The following is a 22277-nucleotide window of genomic DNA, read 5'->3' on the forward strand; positions in this document are numbered from 1 at the left end:
ACCACCGCTGAGGGCCAGAATTTCCCCTCAGCGCCACCAGTGCCAAATTCCAGATCACAAAAAATCAGAAAAGCCAAATCTGGCAGAGTGCCGCTCAGCGGTAACTCTGCAGATTTTTGAAAATCTTGTTTTAAAGCTGTCCTAACTCCACCCAAATGCAATTTTTAGTTTTCCAGTTCATAATCATGCAGTTTAATCGGTTCAAACATCAAATATATCATCAAATCATGCATAGAAATCAAAACCCCTAAATATTCATGCTTTGACAATCACATTCAAAATCAAAAACCCTAGAATGAACAAAAATGCATTTTACTTACTTGGGTGGAGATACTAGATGCAATGAGAATGTTTCCAATCTAAGATACTCTCTTCCAACCCCAAACTTGAATGGAACACTAGTGAAAAAGTGAGTGGAAGAGAAATTTTCTTAAGAGGAAAGAGTGAAAAGATGTGGAAAACCTTGGAGAAGGTATGTGGAAGTGTTTGTGCAGAGAAAAGCCTGAAAGTATGAGAACTTGCGCAGCTTAGGGTTTAAAAATACCATAATGGGCTCGGGTCCCGCTAAGGGGAACTAAAGCCCATTCTGCGAGAGTACCGCTCAGCGGTAAATTACCGCTCAGCGGCACTTTCATGATGTGCTCTTCTCCTTCTTTTCTTAACCTACGTGCCTCCCATACATGCCCCTCACTGGTTCCCTGCAAGTCAATGTTTAAAATGCTTATGCAAACCCTAACTAAAATAAACAAACAGAATTATTCAATCAACTGGGTTGCCTCCCAGGTAGCGCTTGTTTAACGTCACGAGCCTGACCCAAAATCCACCAACACCCATTAGTAGGTGCAAAATTTTCTTACCAACACCCATCAGTAGGTGTTACAAACATAGTATCCTTCATTAGATACTTAACCACCTAGCATCCTTCAGTAGATGCTATCTCCAACAAAATAATTACAAAAATAATGTTCACAAATTAAAAATTACAAAACCAAATCAAAAGTCTTTAAATCCATTGGGTTGCCTCCCAGCAAGCGCTCTTTTAACGTCATTAGCTTGACCCAATAAAGTTCAAGTTCCATCTTCTTTATAGTTGATGTTGTCATTCCACCAACTCCTCAGCTGTTTCCTCTGAATTGTCTTGGTCCTTCTAGAATATGGAGACTCTATCTCTATCATCTCCTTCTCTTTAAAGCCCTTCACAACCCACAACTTGTTCTTGATTCTTACAGGTGAGCCAAGTTGGAGTCTTCTTTTCTCCCAGTCACTAGGAATTTCTCCTCCTCTTCCAATATTTTCTTCCTTGGGTACCTGAAACAACAAACAATGGTTACCTGAAACCTTGAGATTTTCATCTTTACGGCTAGTCATGGGTGCATCTTGAAATGCAGCTTTATAACTAGCTTCTTCCTCCTTTGCTTGCGTCTCATCTTTGAAGACGTCTACCACCACTCTCTCCTCTCTGTCCTGGAGCACCACTATACCTTCATTTACATCAATAATAGCTCTGGCCGTTTTCATAAACGGTCTTCCAAGTATGATAGGTATCTTCTTTGTCTCCATCTTCATCACCACAAAGTCTGCCAAGAACTGAAGTTTGCCAACACAAACTATAATGTCCTCTACAATCCCACATGGCTCCTTTGAAGATCCATGGGCCATTACTATTTTAACCTTTACAGGTTTCACTTTAACATTGCCAATTTACTCCAGTAAAGAATAAGGTATCAAGTTAACACTTGAACCTAAATCAAGGAGAGCTTTCTTTACCTTTTTCTTCCCTATGGTACAAGGGATAGAAAAACTGCCTGGATCTGTTGCTTTAGGAGGGAATGCCTCTTTTTTAACAGTTATACACTCTTTTGCCTCATCATCTCTACGTCTCTTCTTTGTAGAGATTTCTTCATCAGATTTTGTGTAAACTGCGATTTGCTGTAGAATCTGTTCCCAAGGTGCTTCATTATCCACCATTCTGAATAATTTTGTAAAGTCCAGTTGTTTCCCTTGATGGATGTGAAAAGGAAAAGTACTTTTGCTCTCTATGTCTCTTCTCTCTTCTGTATCTAACTCAACTTTATCATCATCAACACTCTTTACCACCTTGCACTCTTCTCTGGGGTTAACCTCAATATTAGCCCCAAAATTACTATTTGGCCTTTCTTCCAATTGCTTGGTAATCTGACCCATTTGAATCTCCAAGTTCTTTATAGCAGCTTCAGTGCTCTTTTGAGAAGATTCAGTTTTCTGTATGAATTGCTGAAGAGTTTCTTCCAACCTTGTTGATCTTTCATTAAGCATAGATAACTGTTGCCAAAAGGTGGGTTGCTGTTGCTGCTATTATTATATTGACTAGCTTGCCCAGTTTGTCCTTGACCAATGCTTGGGTGTGGTTTCCACCCTTGATTGTAATTCCCTTGACGGTATGGAAATTGATTGGCCATGAAATTAACGTCCTCTACAGCTTCAACTGGAAAGGCACATTGACCATTGATATGGTCACCTCCACATAATTCGCACAACTGGGTTTGTACCTGTGCAGCAGTTTTCAATTCTTTAGGCAATTGTGCAAGAGTTTTAGTCAGAGTCTCCAGCTGTTGAGTTAGAATTTTATTTTGAGCTAACAAGGCATCATGTGTCTGTAATTAGAGAACCCCTTTTTGTTGCATATGAGCTCCTCTCTCACTGTGCAGCTCATTATCACTAGTAGCCATGTTTTCTATAATTTTTGTGGCTTCCTCTGGAGTTTTCCATTTAATATTGCCTCCTGCTGAGGCGTCCAACATCATCTTGGTTTGTGAACCAAGCCCTCCAAGGAAAGTTAAGACTACTTCCTGTTCTTCAAAACCATGCGTGGGTGTTTTTCTTAGCAGACTTTTGTATCTATCCCATGCATGCCCCAGTGATTCTTCCATGCCCTGCTTAAATGAAGATATCTCTTGCTTGCCTTTTGTCACCTTTGATTGTGGAAAGTACTTGTTTAAAAACTTTGTCACCACTGCTTCCCAATCTGTGAAACTTCCTTCTGGGAAAGAATTCAACCAAAGTTTAGCATTGCCTCCCAATGAGAAAGGAAACAAACTAAGTTTGATCGCTTCATCTGGCACCCCATTAATTTTGACTGTGTTGCAAATCTCATTGAAGGTAGTTAGGTGCTCATATGGGCTTTCATGAGATAACCCATTGAATTGGTTGCTTTTTACCAATTGGATCAGTGCTGGTTTGACCTCCATGTTAGCTGCATTGACTCTAGGTCTACCTATACTGTTAAAGTGCTGAGGTCCAGCTATATTGGTGTAGTCAGCAAGAGTTCTTCTGATATTATTATTCTCCATATTTTCTGTGCTATGAACAGAACCTTGTGGTGATGGTTGTAACAGAGTTTCCGGAGGAGGGAAAAGTTCTCTAGATGTTCGGATTCTTCTCCTCCGTCTACTCTCGTATAGACCTTCAAGAAGAGGTTCTGTTGTTTTCTTGCTCCTAGTTCGAATTGCCTCCTGCATACACAAGAACACAAAACCCTAGAATATTTGGTTAGCACAAAAAGATATAGGAGAAGATAAAAACAGAAAGCAGAAAAATACAAATAAAAGCAGAAAATAAAATAAAATAAAATAAAATAAAATAAAAACCTAAAAAATAAAAACAGAAAATAAAAACAGAAATTCAAAATTAAAGTCAAAGATAATCAATAATCACACAAATTAACCAGTTAAACCAGAGTCCCCGGCAACGGCGCCAAAAACTTGATGGACAAATTTATGAACACCAAAATATGATGTCACAAACTTGTTTTTCAATCGGCAAGTATGACCGAATCGTTCAAGTAATAAACTTGGTAAGACCAAGTATCGTTCATCCCAAAGGACTCACGGCCTAGTTTAGTTATGTGGTTTATTGATTAGCTAAGACTTAAAGACGAAATATTTGGATTTTTATATGCAAAAGACGAAAATTAAATATGTATGCATGAAGTTTTTGATCAATGGCAAAAAACAAAAGATAAACACTTTCAATGAAATATATGTATGAATATGTTGTTGGGGGTCAATTTCATCTTATCCACTCTCATATATTTTAGGAATTCAACATTCAAATCATCATTGTTAATGCCACTCTCTAAAGTACCTTTCAAGAAGGCTTCTCCCTAATTACGAGTTCATACAATTCCTAGCATTCCTAATAATTAGTTTATAAGTGCAGGAGCTTAACGACAACCAATATAATATTGGGAGAAATTCCCCGGATCTAGACTTCCCCGTACGTGCCCGTATCGACAAAACCAATAATCATGCATCGAATGAGTTAAACAACGCAAGCATTAAGCAAAGAGGCAAAACCCTAACTAATGATGAAAGAAAGCATAGGTCTTAAAAAAAAGATGTAAAAACAAATTCCATATATGAGAGCTTCAAAAGATTACATTGATTCCCCAACAAACATACAGAGTTTAGTTTACCATATTCATGGTGAACCTAGATGAATAACAATGAAAGAATGAAAGATAAAACCCTAAAAAGGTGAAGAGGAAGCCTGAGCATCCAAGATCCTCCTTCAAAGGGGTGGAAGAGAGAGTGTTTGCTTCGTTCCAGCCAAAGATACCTAACCCTAGGAAACCCTAAAGCTTATATATTATTCGTAAATTACAGAAAATTAGGTCCAAGCCCATAAAAGTGCCGCTCAGCGGTAAAGTACCGCTCAGCGGTAAGTGCGTGAGTCGTTTCTTCCCCTCAGCGGCCATTTTGCCCCTCAGCGGACCTCCCGTAAGCTCCTGAGTGCCGCTCAGCGGTAAACTGCCGCTGAGCGGTGACTTCGGCTTCTCCTTTTGCACTTTTTGATGTCTTTTCTGATTTCATCTCTCTCCTTCTTCACTTCTTTCACTAAATTCACCTTAAAACCTGCATAAAAACATTGAAATCAAGCATAAACCTGTCCAGCTCTCTTATTTATGAAAATATGAAGAAAAAAATGATTTCAAGCTAGTTTCTAAGTGTAAAGGTTGCTTTTAGTGTCAATTTTAAGCATGAAAATAACAGTTTTTCAACTGTTATCACTCAGTGTGAAACTTTATCTGCTATGATGGTTTGCTTGGGATTTATGCATGATGAGTATTGCTTGATGATGCTTGGATATTGATTGATGTTGAGATTGTGCGCTATATGTTGATATACAGGTGGTTGTTCACAAGCTCTGTGAACAGATGCATGATGTTGTGATTGTGATTATGATGTTAAGCAGGATGTGTATGTGGAATGTTGAATGAGCCTATATGTGAGGTTTTGAACTCCAGAGTTTTTGATTGAGTGCTATTACATTGAAAGCATGAATGACTTTGCCCAGGTTTCTATGATTGAATCACTTACTTGTTTGTATCATATGATCAACGTCATTTGTTAGTAACCCTTTATTAGCAAAATGCATGATTGTAGCCCAATAAAAGAGAGCACAATGTGTTCTATCCTTTGAACCTTTAGCCTTAAATATGATGAGAAAACCCTTTTTTAAAATCTTTACCTTGAGTTGAGTTGAGAATATCTTGTGGTATTGATAAAGGTTCAAGTTTGGGGTTGTTGGGAAGTCTAACAAGGGAATATAAAAGGCATTGAGCTAAGCACATGAAAATCAAAATAAAAAGGAAAGAAAAGAAAGAAAAAGAAAAGCTCAGTGCAAAAGAAAGTTGGGAAGAAGTAAGAATGGTTGTGTTTAAATGATGATTCTCTTAACTCAAGGATTTTGTGATCCAAAAAAACCAATTTTCTTCTTAGCCCAGTGATGACAAATTTATGAACACCGAAAAACGGCGCCAAAAACATGTTTAACCCTCGGCAAGTGTGACCGAATCGTATCAAGTAATAAACTCGGTAAGACCAAGTATCGTTCTCCCAAAGGACTCACGGCCTAGTTAGTTATATGATCTCTTGATTATTTAAGACTTGTGAACAAATTGTTATAAGTTTCAAATGCAAAAGAGAAAAGTAAACATGTATGCATGTGATGATCAATGGGAAAGAAGAACGCAAACACTTAATGAATTAGATGGATGAGTATGTTGTTGGGTAATCAATTTCATCTTATCCACTCTCATATATTTTAGGAATTCATCAATGTTAATGTCACTCTCTAATTCACCTTGCGAAGAAAGTCTATCCTTAATTACGAGTTCATACAATTCCTAGCATCCGTAATAATTAATTCTGAAGCACAGAAGCTTAAAGGCAACCAACCCTCATATCCCTATGTCTAGGCAATATGCTATTGGGAGAATTTCCCCGGATCTAGATTTCCCCGTATGTGTCCATATCGACAAAATCAATAATCATGACATCGAATGAGTTAAACAATGCATGTTTTGAGCAAAGAGGAACAACCCTAACTATTAATGAAAGAAAGCATGTATCTCAAATAAGATGTTTAAACACAAATTCCATATATGAGAGCTTCAAAAGATTACATTGATTCCCCAACAACAAGGAGAGTTTAGTTCACCATATTCATGGTGAAACTAGATGAAATACAATGAAAAAGTGAAAGATAGAACCCTAGAAGGTTGAGTAGGTAGCCTTAGCATCCAAGATCTTCCTCCAAGAGGTGGAAAGGTGTGTGTTTGCATCGTACTACGCCAAAGATACAAACCCTAGGAAGTCCAAAAGCTTATATACTATTCAAAATATTACAGAAAAATGGGCCTAAGCCCAAAATAATGCCGCTCAGCGGTAAGTGCGTGTGTTGATTCTTCCCCTCAGCGGACAAAGTGCGTGTGTTGATTCTCTTCTTTTGCACTTTTTAAGTTCTTTTCTGATTCCATCTCTATCCTTCTTCACTTCTTTCCTCAAATTCACCTTAAAACCTACATGAAACACTGAAATCAAGCATAAACCTGTCCACCTCTCTTATTTCCAAAAATATGAACAAAAGCATGATTCCAAGCTAGTTTCTGAGTGTTAAAGGTTGGTTTTAGTATCAATTTTAAGCATGAAAATAACAGTTTTTCAACTGTTATCACAACCCCAAACTTAGAACTTTGCTTGTCCTCAAGCAAACAAGATGTAACTCAATCTTCTACCAATCAATACAATGGTTCACTCCATTCAAAAATCCTCTTTTAAAGATAAGTAAGTACTCAATTAAGCTCATAACAAAAACTTCAGTCAAGACATGCACATGCTTTAGTGTTCACACAATCACCTAGTATCCAACAAATGCTTCTTTTCATGAATGATCAATCAACTAAGTATGGATGTTCATGTGCTCATGGAATCTTTCCTCACTAGATAAAGTGTTTCACTCAAACACAAGTGTATAAGAGGTAATCACTCATTCACTCTACTATCACAATGTCACATGAAATGACTTTGCCTTTCATTTAACCACAATCAAATACATTCACAAGCATGCATCATCACAAGGACTTTTCAATGGCTTATAATTTGGCTGGGCTAACAAGAAAATTGGTTTTTCTAGATCACAAAACCCTTGAGTTAAGAGAATCATATAAACACAATCATTCTTACTTATTCCCAACTTTCCTTTGCATTGAGCTTTGCTTTTTCTTCTCTTTTCTTTCTCTTTTTCTTTTTCTTTTCACATTCTTAGTTCTTAGCTCTTGGCTCAATGCTTTCAATTTCCCTTTCATAACTTCCCAACAATCCCAAACTTGAACATTTATCAATACCACAAAAAAAAAATTCTACTTAACTCAAGGTAAGGCTTTTCACAAAGGGTTTTCAAATTATGTTCAAGGCTAAGGGTTCAAAGGATAGAACACTGCTCTCTTTTGTGGGCTAAAATCATGCATTTGGCTAATAAAAGGGTTACAAACAAATGGCCTTGATCATATGATGCAAACAAGCAATTGATTCAATCATAGAAAACCTGGGCAAAATCATCCATGCTTTCAAAGTAATAGCATTCAATCACAAAAACTCTGGAACTCAAAACCTCACATAAAAGCTCATTCACATTCCACATATACACATCCTGCTTAGTATCATAATCACAATCACAACATCATGCATTTGTTCACAAAGCTTGTGACCCACCTGTATAAGCATATAATGTGCACAATCTCAACATCAATCAATATCAAAGCATCATCAAGCACTACTTATCAAACAGCAATCATAAGCAAACCATCATAATAGACAAAGTTTCCAATTGAGTACATCAAACCCTATTCTAAAAACAGAAGCAAATAAGTTTAGAACACTGGGTTGCCTCCTAGTAAGCGCTTGTTTAACGTCACGAGCCTGACCCAAAGTCCTCCAGCACCCTTCATTAGATACCTAACCACCTAGCATCCATTAGTAGATGTTATACCCTGTAAACAAATTTATAACAAAAATAACAAAAGTTCATAACTAAACCAAAAACAAAAGTTCTTAAATCACTGGTTGCCTCCCAGCAAGCGCTCTTTTAACGTCACTAGCTTGACCCAATAGAGCTCATGTTCCATCTTCATGGTTGATGTTCATATCACACCAACTCATCAATTGCTTCCGGTCCACTTTTCTGACTCTTCTGGAATGTGGAGACTCTATCTCTATCACCTCATTTTCTTTGTAGTCTTTCACAACCCACAACTTGTTTTTGAATTTCACAGGTTTACATGTTGGAGTCGTTCTTGCATCTAGTCATCATGAACCTCTCTTCCTTTCCCAATATTTTCTTCTTCCTGTACCTGAAACAAAAAATAATGCTTACCTTTGACATTTGGCTTTTCATCTTCAGGGCTAGTCATGAGTACATCTTGATATGAAGCTTTATGACTAGCTTCTTCCTCCTGCATCTACCTCTCTTCTTTGAAGACATCTACAACAACTCTTTCTTCTTGGTCTTGGAACACCACTATACCTTCATCCACATCAATGATGGCTTTGGCCGTTTTCATAAACGGTCTTCCGAGAATAATGGGTATCCTCTCATCCTCCATCTCCATCACCACAAAGTCCACCAAGAACTGTAGTTTGCCTACACAAACTATAACATCCTCTGCTATACCATAGGGATTCTTTGAGGATCCATCTGATCAAGTAAGGAATAAGGCATCAAGTTAACACTTGATCCTAAATCAAGTAAAGCCTTCTTTATCCTTTTCTTCCCTATAGCGCATGGAATGGAGAAACCTCCTGGATCTTTTGCTTTTGGAGGGAATGACTTCTTTTTAACAGCTTTATACTCCTTTGTCTCATCATCTCTACGTCTTTTCTTTGTAGAGACTTCTTCCTCAGGCTTTGTATAAACTGCAATGTGCTGTAATATCTCCTTCCAAGGCACATCATTATCCAACATCTTGAATATTTCTGTAAAATCAAATTGTTTCTCATGATCATTGGAAAAGGAAGAATGTCTTTACTCTTTATCTCTCTTATCTCTTCTTTCTCTTTTCTCCCTTCTTTTTCTTTGTCTTTCTTTTTTCTCTCTTCTTTTTATTTCTCTCTTTCTAACTCAATTGTTTCAAAATTTACACTCACCAACACCTTACATTCTTCCCTGGGGTTAACCTCAGTATTAGCCCCAAAACTTTTGTCAGGCCTTTCTTCCAACTGCTTAGTAATTTGACCCATTTGCATCTCCAAGTTCTTAATAGCAGCTTCAATGCTCTTTTGAGTGGATGCACTTGCTTGTATGAATTGTTGAAGAGTTTCTTCCGTCCTAATTGATCTTTCATTAAGTGTAGATATTTGTTGCCATAAGGTTGGTTGTTGTTGTTGCTTGTTAAATTGCCCTGATTGTCCAGCTTTACCACTTTGTCCTTGACCAACACTTGGGTGTGGTTTCCACCCTTGATTGAAATTCCCCTGACTGTATGGAAATTGATTAGCCATAAAGTTAACATCCTCTAAAGCTTCCACTGGAAAGGCGCATTGACCATTGATATGGTCACCCCCACATAATTCACACATCTGTGGTTGAACCTGTGCAATAGTCTTTAACTCTTTTGGCAGTTGTGCAAGTGTTTTTGTGAGATTCTCCAATTGTTGAGTTAATATCTTGTTCCGAGCTAACAAGCCATCATTGGATTGCAACTGTAGAACTCCTTTTTGTTGAACAGGAGCTCCTCTTTCACTGTTCAGCTCATTATCATTAGTAGCCATGTTTTCAATTATTTCCGTGGCTTCCTCTAGAGTCTTCCAATTGATATTGCCTCTAGCTGAGGCGTCTAGCATTATCATTAATGTAATTTTAAATATTATTTTTATTTTCATTATTATTATTTGAATTATTTTTATTTTTATTTTTAATAAAACTATTATAAAAATATAAATCATATTTTAATAATTATTAAAATATAAAATCATAATAAATAATATTATAATTTTCATTTAAATGAAATATTTATTAAATTTTAAATAAAAAAATAAAACCGTTAGCATATTCAAATTTTTTTTCTATTTAAAATTTAATAATTGTCTAATTTATTTTAACATTTTAATATATTTTAACATATCAAATCAAATTTTATATTATTATTATTTTTTTTGTTTTTTTTTTATTTTTATTTTTATTTTAATTATTTTACTTTTATTTTTTTTAAGACTATTATTATAATATTAATCATATTTTGATAATTATTAAAATATAAAATTATATTAAATAATATTCAAATTTTAAATTAAATTAAATTATTATTAATATGGTGTAGAGTGGCTTTGGTAAGAAAGAGAAGAAAATGAAAAGATATTTTTTAAGGTGCCTTTAATAAGAAAGAGAAGAAAATAAAAATATTTTTGTTAAAGTTAAAAAATAAATGGAATTTTTGGAGGTGCAGGATGATATGTTGGAGGTGTAGGATGAAACACTCAAACCTTATATAGCTTTCTAAAAATTCCAGAAAATTGGCCCAAGGCCCAATAAAATGGAACTAAAGGGTAATTACCGCTCAGCTGTAAGTGCGATTCTTCTATTTTGACGCTCAGCTGTAGTTTTGCCCCTTAGCATTGATTGCGGGACTTCAAAGTGCCGCTCAGTGAAGGGTCATAAAGCATGTCTTATATGTGAAGAAAACACTACAACTCTCATTTAAAACACAGAAGGAAGACAGTGTATATGCGTCATCGGAGACATTTACAATTTAATCATCCATCTCAAAGGTTAAAAAAAGCATTCATTGGACAATAAGAGAAAGACGATGCACCTATTCCACTTACTAGCCTTGAAGTTCTTGAAAAATTAATAAAGTGCATAATGTATTTAGGAAAACATCCAAGACGTCATCTGTAACGACCCCTTAGAAGAAGAAATCAATATTCTTTGCTTTTTCATATTGGTTAAAGTTAGATGTTCGACATTGTATAGATGTGATGCATGTAGAGAAAAATGTATGTGATAGCTTTATTGGTACACTACTAAACATCCAGAAAAAAAAAGATGGAGTGAATGCTCGTTTGGATTTGGTTGACATGAAGATTGGTAAACATACTTATTGGCCCTCTGCATGTTACACAATGTCCAAACAAGAGAATATAAGTTTTTGCCTTTGTTTAAAGAGTATCAAGGTACCACAAGGATACTCTTCAAATATCAAGAGCTTACTGTCAATGCATGACTTAAAGCTTGTTGGACTAAAGTCTCACGATTGCCACGTCTTAATGTAACAATTGTTACCGGTGGCAATTCGTGGATTTTTGCCCAAAAAATTTAGGCAGACCATAACTCGATTGTGCTCATTTTTCTAGTCAATTTGTAGTAAAGTCATCGATCCTACAAAGTTATATGAACTTCAAGGCGACATTATTATCATCTTGTGTTAGCTAGAAATATTTTTTCCTCCATCTTTTTTGACATCATGATGCATTTACTTGTTCAATTGGTCAGAGAAATCAAGTTGTTTAAATCATATTGAGCATAGTAGATTTTGAAAGGGTGATGACAAATTTATGAACACCGAAAAACGGCGCCAAAAACTTGTTTAACCCTCGGCAAGTGTGACCGAATCGTATCAAGTAATAAAACTCGGTAAGACCAAGTATCGTTCTCCCAAAGGACTCACGGCCTAGTTGGCTATATGATTTGTTGATTATTTAAGACTTGTGAACAATTGATTTTAGGTTTTAAATGCAAAAGACAATAGTTAAACATGTATGCATGAATTTGATCAATGGAAAAGAAGAATACAAACACTTTAATGAATTAGATGGATGAGTATGTTGTTGGGGTTATCAATTTCATCTTATCCACTCTCATATACTTTTAGGAATTCATCATTCTATTCATCAATGCTAATGTCACTCTCTAAATTACCTTGCAAGAAGGCCTATCCTTAATTACGAGTTCATACAATTCCTAGCATCCCTAATAATTAATTCTGAAGTACAGAAGCTTAAAGGAAACCAATATGCCATTGGGAGATTTTCCCCGGATCTAGATTTCCCCATACGTTCCCATATCGACAAAATCAATAATCATGGCATCGAATGAGTTCAACAATGCATGCTTTGAGCAAAGAGGAAAAACCCTAACTAATGATGAAAGAAACCATATATCTCAAATAAGATGTTTAAACACAAATTCCATATATGAGAGTTTCATAAGATTACATTGATTCCCCAACAACAATACAAGGTTTAGTTCACCATATTCATGGTGAAACTAGATGAACAATAATGAAAGAATGAAAGATAGAACCCTATAAGGATGAGAAGTTAGCCTCAGCATCCAAGATCTTCCTCCAAGGGGTGGAAAATAGAGTGTTTGCTTCGTCTCCAGCCAAAGATACAAACCCTAGGACGTCCTAAAGCTTATATATTATTCTAAAATATACAAAATATTAGGCCCAAGCCCAAAATAGTGCCGCTCAGCGGTAAACTACCGCTCAGCGGTAAGTGCGTGAGTTAATTCTTCCCCTCAGCGGAGCCAACATGATTTCCTAAGTGCCGCTCAGTGGTAAACTGCCGCTGAGCAGTAGTTGCGACTTCTCCTTTTGCACTTTTTAAGTTCTTTTCTGATTCCATATCTATCCTTCTTCACTTCTTTCACCAAATTCACCTTAAAACCTGCATAAAACACTGAAATCAAGCATAAACCTGTCCAGCTCTCTTATTTCCAAAAATATGAACAAAAGCATGATTCCAAGCTAGTTTCTAAGTGTTAAAGGTTGCTTTTAGTATCAATTTTAAGCATGAAAATAACAGTTTTTCAACTGTTATCAAAGGGTACGTTAAAAATCAATATCGTCCAGAAGGTTCAATGATTGAAAGGTATATTGCTGAAGAAATTATCGAGTTTTGTTCTGATTATATGACTAAAGCAAATCTGATAGGATTTTCTCGGACATCATGGTTGAATAAATGTTCTACAAGTAAATGTGGTGACGAAAAGTCGTGAAGAATTGACTCAAGCACATTTGTACATATTAAACAACATAGATGAGGTGATCCTGTTTTTGAAAGCACACAAAGTCGTTGTAAAGAACAATTATCCAAGACAATCAGAGAAATGGTAGTTGATGGAGCATAACAGAACATACTTGTCTTGTTTCAAATCTGAAGTTTTGAAAGAATCACAGTTTTTTAAGACTTTCATGTGGCTAGCAAATGGTTTAAAGTTTGATGTAGTATGATTTACAGGCCATTAAATTAATAATTTCACTTTCTATATGATAACGGTTGAAAAATCGTTAATTTTATACTTAATTTTGATATTAAAAACACTCTTTTTGACTTAGAAGCTTGCTTGAACTCATGTTTTTGCTTTAGTTTTGTGAATAAGAGAGTTGAAGATGAATTTAATGGTTTTGGGCTAGATTCCCTTGATTTTGTAGGCTATTGGAATGATTTGAAAGAAGAGTTAAAGTACCCAATGGTTGGAATGCATAAAAGTCAATCAGAATGCAGAAATAAAATTGAAATTTCATAACATGAAAGAACAGAATACCTCATGGAATATAAGAAAAACAGAAATTCAACTCTAACTAAGAAGTACAAACAGTATTAATTAATCCATAATAGAGATAAAAACAAGATATCTAATAAACTCATATATCTTGATGACTTAGGACATGGACCCATTACTAGAAGTATGACTAGAAGAATCCAAGAAGAGCTTGAAGATATGGACAAAACAGGGCATGTTCTTTTTCTTCATTTTAAGTGGAATTTGGAGACACCAAGAGAAGGGGTAAAACTGTCCATATGATTGTCAAAGATGCTAGTTGCACCACCACTCTTTGTTAAGCACACCACCGTCCTTCAACACCACCAGATCACGTGTTTGATTTAGTTTTAGCACATTTTTCATAAGCTTCTCACGTTTTACACATGGGTCATTCCCTTCCTTATTCGTTGCAGCTTCATGGATCACATATAAATTCATGGTAGCCATCCTTGTAAAGACACTTTTGAGAATATTGAATTTTAATCTGCTGATGCATTTTCCAGCACCTAAAACTCTGCCCAAAAGTCATCCCAATGAGCTTCCCTTCTCCATCTAGCTTCCTTCTAGTGGAAGGCCGCCTGAGCTAGTTATCCACCTTCCAAACAGCTCCTCTACCATCACGTATGCCACTACATTTTCACTCTGCATCTCCGCTGCCATCTCTGGATGTTACTTCCCGCTGCATTCCATCTGTCATTCTAGTTGGAGCAACTTCATCAAGTGGTATTCAAAGCTTTGGTTCTGCATCACGCTCCAGCTAAGTCAATTGTTACTTCATTCTGTCATCACCATTTCCTTCGTGTTCTTCATTTTTGTGCACACTGTTTCATTGCATTTTTAGTTCCAGTAGATTCCAATGTTTGATTCGTTTGTTCCAGCTTTTAATTGCTTTATTGTTCATCATTTTAATCGGTTCACTTCTTTGCTTTGAGTCTTTTAATTTGGAAATCTAATGCTGTCATGTCCAGTAATGTGTTTTGGTTTAATTTTGTCAAATTTCTGAGTTGAAACTGGTTTGGGATAAATCTGCTGTGTTTGATTGGATTTTCAATAGAAGCACATGAGATGAGCAATGATATAAGAGCTCAGTGCATCTTGAATTCCATCACAGTGCAGTGCCAATTGATGCATATTCAATTCTGTTTCAAATCTGGTTTTTCATTTTGATGAAACTGCACCACATGGAAACATCATTCCTGGCTGTGTGGATGTAATGCAATTATAATGAGTGCATACCATTTGAAGAGTGAATTGTCTAAGACAATAAACCTGGTTGCATCATTCTGTATAATCCAGAAATCCATTGATACAGTAGTTGGACCGATCTGCATTGTTTTTATTGAATGAGTTTTCTTTTTTTTTCTGATTTTCATGATTTTGAATCTGTCCAGATTAGAAATCATATCTGGACATCTTTTCAGCCATTCCTAGAGTCTTGTTTAAGTTTGATTTGTTGTCCTATAGTCATTTTAATTGATTACATATCAGTTTGATTCCTTTGCTAAAAAATAATTGCATGCCAGTTTGCACAAGTCATATTTGGTAAAACAAATTTGCTCAAATCATAAAATTAAGAGTCCAAATTCGTTTGTGCAAAATGACCATTCAAACCACCAATTTTTAAGCACTTTTTCTGGTATAGTTGGAGATTTGTTTTTGAAAGCTTGTTGTGATTACTGCATCAAAGTTAGTTTCAATTTGGTAGCAAAAGCTTGGTTCAAGTGATTATAAAGAAGTGCAACATTGAAAATTAACAATATACTGCATTTTAAAAAGCTGTGTGAACCAGTACCAAGCAAATTTTAAACTCTGATGCACATTTTTCAGCCTTCTGCTAGGCATTTATTCAAACACTTTGCCTAGTTTAAATTTGGTTTCGAATTGATCATAGCTGCAACTTATCTTTGTTTCTTGCTTTTCAAATCCACTCTAGATCCTTTCCTAAATTCATTTTGAGTGCCACCATTCATTGGAAACCGATTAATTGATTGATTTAAGTTGTTTGAAAATCCTGCACATAAGCTGTTTGATAAAACTAAAGTTGTGCATTCTGGTTTAACAGTTTTATGGCAGCAGCAGTGTTGAGTTTCTGGCTTAATAACTGATTGATGGTGGTTCTTCTGAGTTCTTTGTTGGGTGCATAAGTATTTCAGGTGGTCCTATAACACTGGTAGCATCTTAGGCAGTGGATTGGAGCAAGGAAAGATCAACTTTGGAGTTGATTTTTGGTGCAGCAGGACCACGTTTTCACTGGTCTGCATAATTTCTGGTGGCTGCAAACAGCAGCATATTTTCACTCTGCAGCTGAAAGATTTGCATGAATCACTTCTGATTCAATTCTTGTTTGAGAGCAACCAAAGCTGCCACATTAAACTACCTTGTGTTCTCCCAATTTTTTGTTTTGTTGTTTCCATTGTATTGCTTTTTGATTTTCTTTTCCATTATTGTAAGTTGTCCATTTCAAGCAAGTGAAGTGGAAGAGCTCATAAGTGTTCTTCCCTCATTTGCTAACTTGACTTAAAGTCTCATCATTTTAAAATTGGTATACGGTGAGTGTGTCTTAGATCCAAAAAGTTTAAGCCTCACCTAGGAGACCTCACCTTTAATTTGGTTTTATTTTTGCAAGTTTCGCATAGGAAGTCTTAGAGTCCGACTTTAGAGTCTAAGGTTTTCTTTCTTTGTGTTTGTTTTGTCTCCATATATTTAGTGAATTTAGAAGTGATTTTGATTTAAAGACTTTTAGTAAGTAACTAAGGATATATTTGGCAAGGCAAGACTTGGTACTTAAGCGACCTACAAGGTCCACCTCTTTTACCTGGAATATTGTCCTCAAGTGAACTCTCTTAGTCTTTACTTCAAGAAAATTTTTAAGTTCATAAAATGTCTGGAAGACATTACCCTAGAATTAATGAGGAGCCTAAAGAACAATTTTGTTTTCAAACTCTTGTCAATCAACTCAAAGAAATTGAAAGGAAAATAGGGCAAGAAAAGATTCAAAGAGAATTGCACAATGCCATGGTTACTAATGAGTTGAAAATGCTAAGAGATGAACAAGTTCAATATAGGGAGAGAAGTATGAGTGGAGAATCCCAAAGTGAGCAAGAAAACTTAAGAGTAGGAGATTACTATCCTTCTTCATCAAGAAGGCATAGGCGTGACTATGAAAATCCTCCTCCTCCTCCTAAGGAAGTCAATGTGGTATTGCCTCATTTTCATGGGAAAGATAACATTGAGGCTTACCTTGACTGGGAAATGAAAGTAGAGCAAATATTTGCCTGTCAACAAGTGTCGGAGGAAAGGAAAGTCTCTCTAGCTACCCTTAGTTTTCAAGGGTATGCAATGTATTGGTGGACTGCTCTAGTCAAAGAGAGACTGAGACAACAACTTCCTCCCATTAAATATCGGAATGAACTCACAACTGCTCTCAAGAAAAGGCACATTCCCTCTTACTATAAAAGGGAACTTATGGATAAGCTCCAAAGGTTGCAACAAAAGTCTATGTCTGTTGAAGGCTATAGACAACAAATGGAGCTATACATAATGAGAGCAGGGATCACAGAGGCAGAGGAAACTACTTTAGCTAGATTTTTGAGTGGGTTAAATTTGGACATAAGGGATAAAGTTGAACTTCTACCTTATAGAGATTTGAATGAACTTGTTCAAATGTGTATAAAGGTAGAACAACAAAATCAGCGGAAAATTTCTGCCAAAAGATTTCAGTCTCCCTTTGAACCGAAATTTACTAAAACCAAAGAACCCCTCAAACCTCTAGCCAAAATAGTTGAAAAACCAAACAAAGAGTCCTCTTCACACACTCGCACAAGTGATATAAAGTGTTTCAAGTGTTTAGGTAGGGGTCATATAGTTGCTCAATGTCCTACTAAAAGAACCATTCTTTTAAAGGGAAAGGACAAATATAGCAGTGAAAGTGAATCCCCCACCAATGATAGTGAGAGTGAAACGGAAAAAGAAGAGGAAGTGTTTGCAGACGATTGTCAACTTCTCATGGTGAGAAGGGTGCTTAGCAGTCAACCAAGTCTGGAACAACTATCACAAAGAGAGAACATCTTTCATACAAGGTGTAAAATTCAAGAAAACTATTGTTCTCTCATTATTGATAGTGGTTCTTGCTGCAATTGTTGTAGTACCAGACTAGTTGAAAAGCTGAATCTTGCTGTAATACCCCATCCCAAACCTTATAGACTTCATTGGCTAAATGAAGATGGGGACATTACAGTCAAGAATCAAGTTAAAGTGGCTCTATCCATAGGGAACTTCAAAGATGAAGTTGTTTGTGATGTAGTTCCTATGGAAGCTTGCCATGTGCTATTGGGAAGACCATGGCAATTTGATCATAACACTATACACCATGGTCTTACCAATACCATAACTGTGCACAAACAAGACAAGAAATTTGTGCTTCAACCTTTGACACCTACTCAAGTGGCACAAGATCAAGCACAAATGAAGTCCGCTAGGGATCAGGAAAAGAAACAGAAAAAGAAAAACATTCCAAAACCAAAGAGCGGAGTAGTCATTAGGGAAGAAAGAGAGGTGATAGAGTCCAGTGTTCCTTCCCACAAGGTTACTCAACATGAAGTTCTTTTAAATAAAAAGACTTTAAACAATACACTTCAAGTTGAGCAACCTTCATACCTTCTTCTTTGCCAAGGAACACTCACCTGCACATCTAGTGAGTCTCAGACTACTACTCTTTCTCTTTCAACACAAAAACTTTTGAAGGAATTTGATGATCTATTTCCCAAAGAAATTCCAACTGGGCTTCCACCATTAAGAGGAATAGAACATCAAATTGACTTCATTCCAGGGGCAACTCTTCCTAATAGGCCTGCCTATAGGGTTAATCCCCAAGAAACCAAAGAGATTGAGTCACAAGTCCAAGAATTACTAGATAAGGGTTTGGTTCAAAAGAGCTTAAGCCCCTGTGTTGTACCTGTGTTGTTGGTGCCCAAAAAGGATGGGAAGTGGCGCATGTGTTGTGATTGTAGGGCTATCAACAACATCACCATAAAGTATAGACATCCCATCCCTAGACTTGATGATATGTTGGATGAATTACATGGGGCTCAAATTTTCTCAAAAATAGATCTTAAAAGCGGATATCACCAAATTAGAATCAAAGAAGGTGATGAGTGGAAAACTGCTTTTAAGACTAAGTTTGGGTTATATGAGTGGCTAGTAATGCCTTTTGGTCTTACAAATGCTCCAAGTACATTCATGAGACTTATGAATCATGTTTTAAGGGATTGCATTGGGAAGTTTGTAGTTGTGTACTTTGATGACATATTGGTATATAGTCAAGATTTACAAAATCATGAAAAACATTTGAAAGCTGTTCTAATAATTCTTAGAACCAATAAATTGTTTGCAAATCTTGACAAATGCACCTTTTGTGTTGATAGTGTCATCTTCCTTGGTTTTGTAGTCAATAAAAGTGGGGTTCATGTTGACCTTGAGAAAATCAAGGCCATCCAAGAATGGCCCATTCCAAAGAATGTAGGAGAAGTTAGGAGTTTCCATGGATTGACAAGCTTCTATAGACGATTTGTGCCTAACTTCTCTAGTCTAGCTTCACCTCTCAATGAGTTGGTGAAAAAGGATGTTACTTTCATTTGGGGAGACAAACAACAAAAGGCTTTTGAGCTACTTAAAGAGAAGCTCACTCAAGCTCCCATTCTAGCTCTTCCAAATTTTGCCAAAACTTTTGAACTAGAACGTGATGCTTCTGGACATGGAATAGGTGTTGTGTTATTACAAGAAGGACATCCAATTGCCTATTTTAGTGAAAAACTTCATGGTGCTTCTTGTAATTACCCCACCTATGACAAAGAACTTTATGCTCTTGTGAGGGCTCTTCAAACTTGGGAACATTATCTTGTTTCCAAGGAGTTTATTATTCATAGTGATCATGAATCACTAAAATATCTGAAGAGCCAACACAAGTTGCAAAAGAGACATGCTAAGTGGTTGGAATTCATTGAACAATTCACTTATGTTATCAAATACAAGAAAGGAAAGGCTAATATAGTGGCAGATGCTTTGTCAAGAAGAAATATCTTACTAGCCACTTTAGGAGCCCAAATTCTTGGGTTTGATAACATAAAAGAATTGTATACTCAAGATAGTGATTTTGCCACCTTATATGAGGAAAGTTTGCAAAAGCCACAAGGAGGATTCTATGTGAGAGATGGGTATCTTTTCAAAGAGGGCAAAATTTGTATACCCCAAGGCTCACAAAGAAAACTCCTTGTCAAAGAAATGCATGAGGGAGGGTTGATGGGGCATTTTGGGGTTGATAAAACCTTAAGCATGCTAAAAGAGAAATTCTTTTGGCCCCACATGAGGAGAGAAGTCCAAAGGCATTGTTTCAAGTGCATTACTTGTTTATCATCCAAATCTAGAGCAATGCCTCATGGTCTTTACACTCCCTTACCCATTGCTTCAACTCCTTGGGAAGATATTAGTATGGATTTTGTCTTAGGACTACCCAAAACATTAAGGGGTTTTGATTCTATTTTTGTGGTTGTGGATCGTTTTAGCAAAATGGCTCATTTTATACCATGCCACAAGATAGATGATGCAAGCAATGTAGCTAGGTTATTCTTTAGAGATGTGGTTAGACTTCATGGACTACCTCGAGTCATCATTTCTGATAGAGATTCAAAATTTCTTAGTCACTTTTGGAGAACCTTATGGTCTCGATTAGGAACTAAGCTTTCTTTTTCTGCTACTTGCCATCCTCAAACAGATGGTCAAACTGAAGTAGTAAATAGATCTCTATCTACTCTATTGCGAGCAGTCCTCAAGGGTAACCACAAATCTTGGGATGAGTATCTTCCACATGTGGAGTTTGCTTATAATAGGGTAGTTCATCGAACTACTAAAATCTCTCCTTTTGACACACAAAGCGCGAGCTTCTCCTATTCAAAAGACCAGACAAGAGCACTCTATCACTTTGAGAACTTCCTCAGACAAACTGTATTCTCAAAATGGCATAGATCCTTTTCACTCACAGAGAGATTCCCTTAGGCACAAAGCTTTAATACTCTCAATTGAAAAGTTAAGTCTAAGAGTTGTGAAGACCTCTATTTATAAGCCTAGTTTCGTGCAGGGTCAAAAACTGAAAAGACATCTCCCAACTGCCACTGACAATCGATTATCATAAATGATAATCGATTATTTGTGTCCATTATGGGGTTTTCAAAAAAGTGATAATCGATTATCCTGAGCAATAATCGATTATTCCAGAGACTTGGACAGAATTAAATGAAACAGTGATAATCGATTATTCTGTGTAATAATCGATTATTTGCGCAAGCAACTCTCTTCTAAACTGGCTCGTGATAATCGATTATTCCTCTTTATAATCGATTATTTGTGCAATGACTCACTAAATACGAAAACTTCTAAGAGTTTTTACATCATTACATTTTATCCTATACATTTGTTTCTACAAAATGCGTTTAACAAAGATGCATTTAGAGTCTTCAATTCTTCAGCTTTTATCATCATCAAAATTTCACAGTAGCTTCAAGTTACCAATGCTCTTCATTGGTAACAAGACGCACGAAAATGGGTTGGTGGGTAGGTAGACATAAACGGCGGCACTCCGACGACAACGGGTGGGTGGGAGGGAAGTCCTTCTCTCATAGCTTGGGAGGTAGGTGAGAGGAAGCAGCATCTCTCTAGGGTTTGGGTTTTCTCTCTAAGCTTGGGATCTCTCTCTAACCTTGCTTCAGATTCAAATTCTAAAATTTGAAAAATGAAATCAGCAACTTGAAACCCGACCCTTAATTCTCTTTGCACGTCATTTTTCATTTTAAAATTTCATTTTTATGTGGACCAGTCATATTTTGACACGTAGCTAGTGTCAAAATGTTGTCAAGCATTATCTTTTATTTATATATATATATATATATATATATATATATATATATATATATATATATATATATATATATAATAAAGAGGATAAACATATTTGGTTTATATTATTCTTAATAGTATAATTATTAATTTATTTGTTAAGGATAATAGTGCATAACTGTCACATGTTTCAATTTTATTTTATTTTTATTTATTTAGTCAATTTTTAATTTTTTACTTTCGATTAAAATATTTATTAAAAATTACTTATATTTTATATTATACGAAAAATTATTTATATTTTATTTAGTAATACTTTACGGTTTATTATCCTTTCAAATTTGGATTGAACTTTTTACTAAAAACTATTTATATTTTATTTGATATTGTTTTTTGGAATTCACCTTTTTCTTCACTTTTATAATTTGGATTGAATTTTAATCTACATTATTTATTTTATGAGTTCATAATTTTTGTAACATTAAAAATTTAATTTTTTTTTCTAATAATTTAATTAATTATTC

At 35.8% G+C, this 22277-nt stretch overlaps 1 protein-coding gene across 1 annotated transcript; it reads left to right on the forward strand.

The window, feature by feature from the left end:
- Window positions 1-17103: 17103 nt before the first annotated feature.
- On the forward strand, window positions 17104-20699 carry LOC148195103 (uncharacterized). Its single transcript, XM_088095090.1, has 5 exons — window positions 17104-18559; window positions 19313-19684; window positions 20009-20419; window positions 20480-20582; window positions 20687-20699. Exons 1-5 carry the CDS (start codon window positions 17119-17121, stop codon window positions 20697-20699), a joined length of 2340 nt encoding a protein of 779 aa, XP_087951216.1. The 5' UTR covers window positions 17104-17118.
- Window positions 20700-22277: the final 1578 nt, after the last annotated feature.

Source organism: Vigna umbellata, chromosome 7 (assembly GCF_029865625.1).
Source record: "Vigna umbellata cultivar VRB3 chromosome 7, Vumbellata_1.0, whole genome shotgun sequence".
NCBI lineage: Eukaryota > Viridiplantae > Streptophyta > Magnoliopsida > Fabales > Fabaceae > Vigna > Vigna umbellata.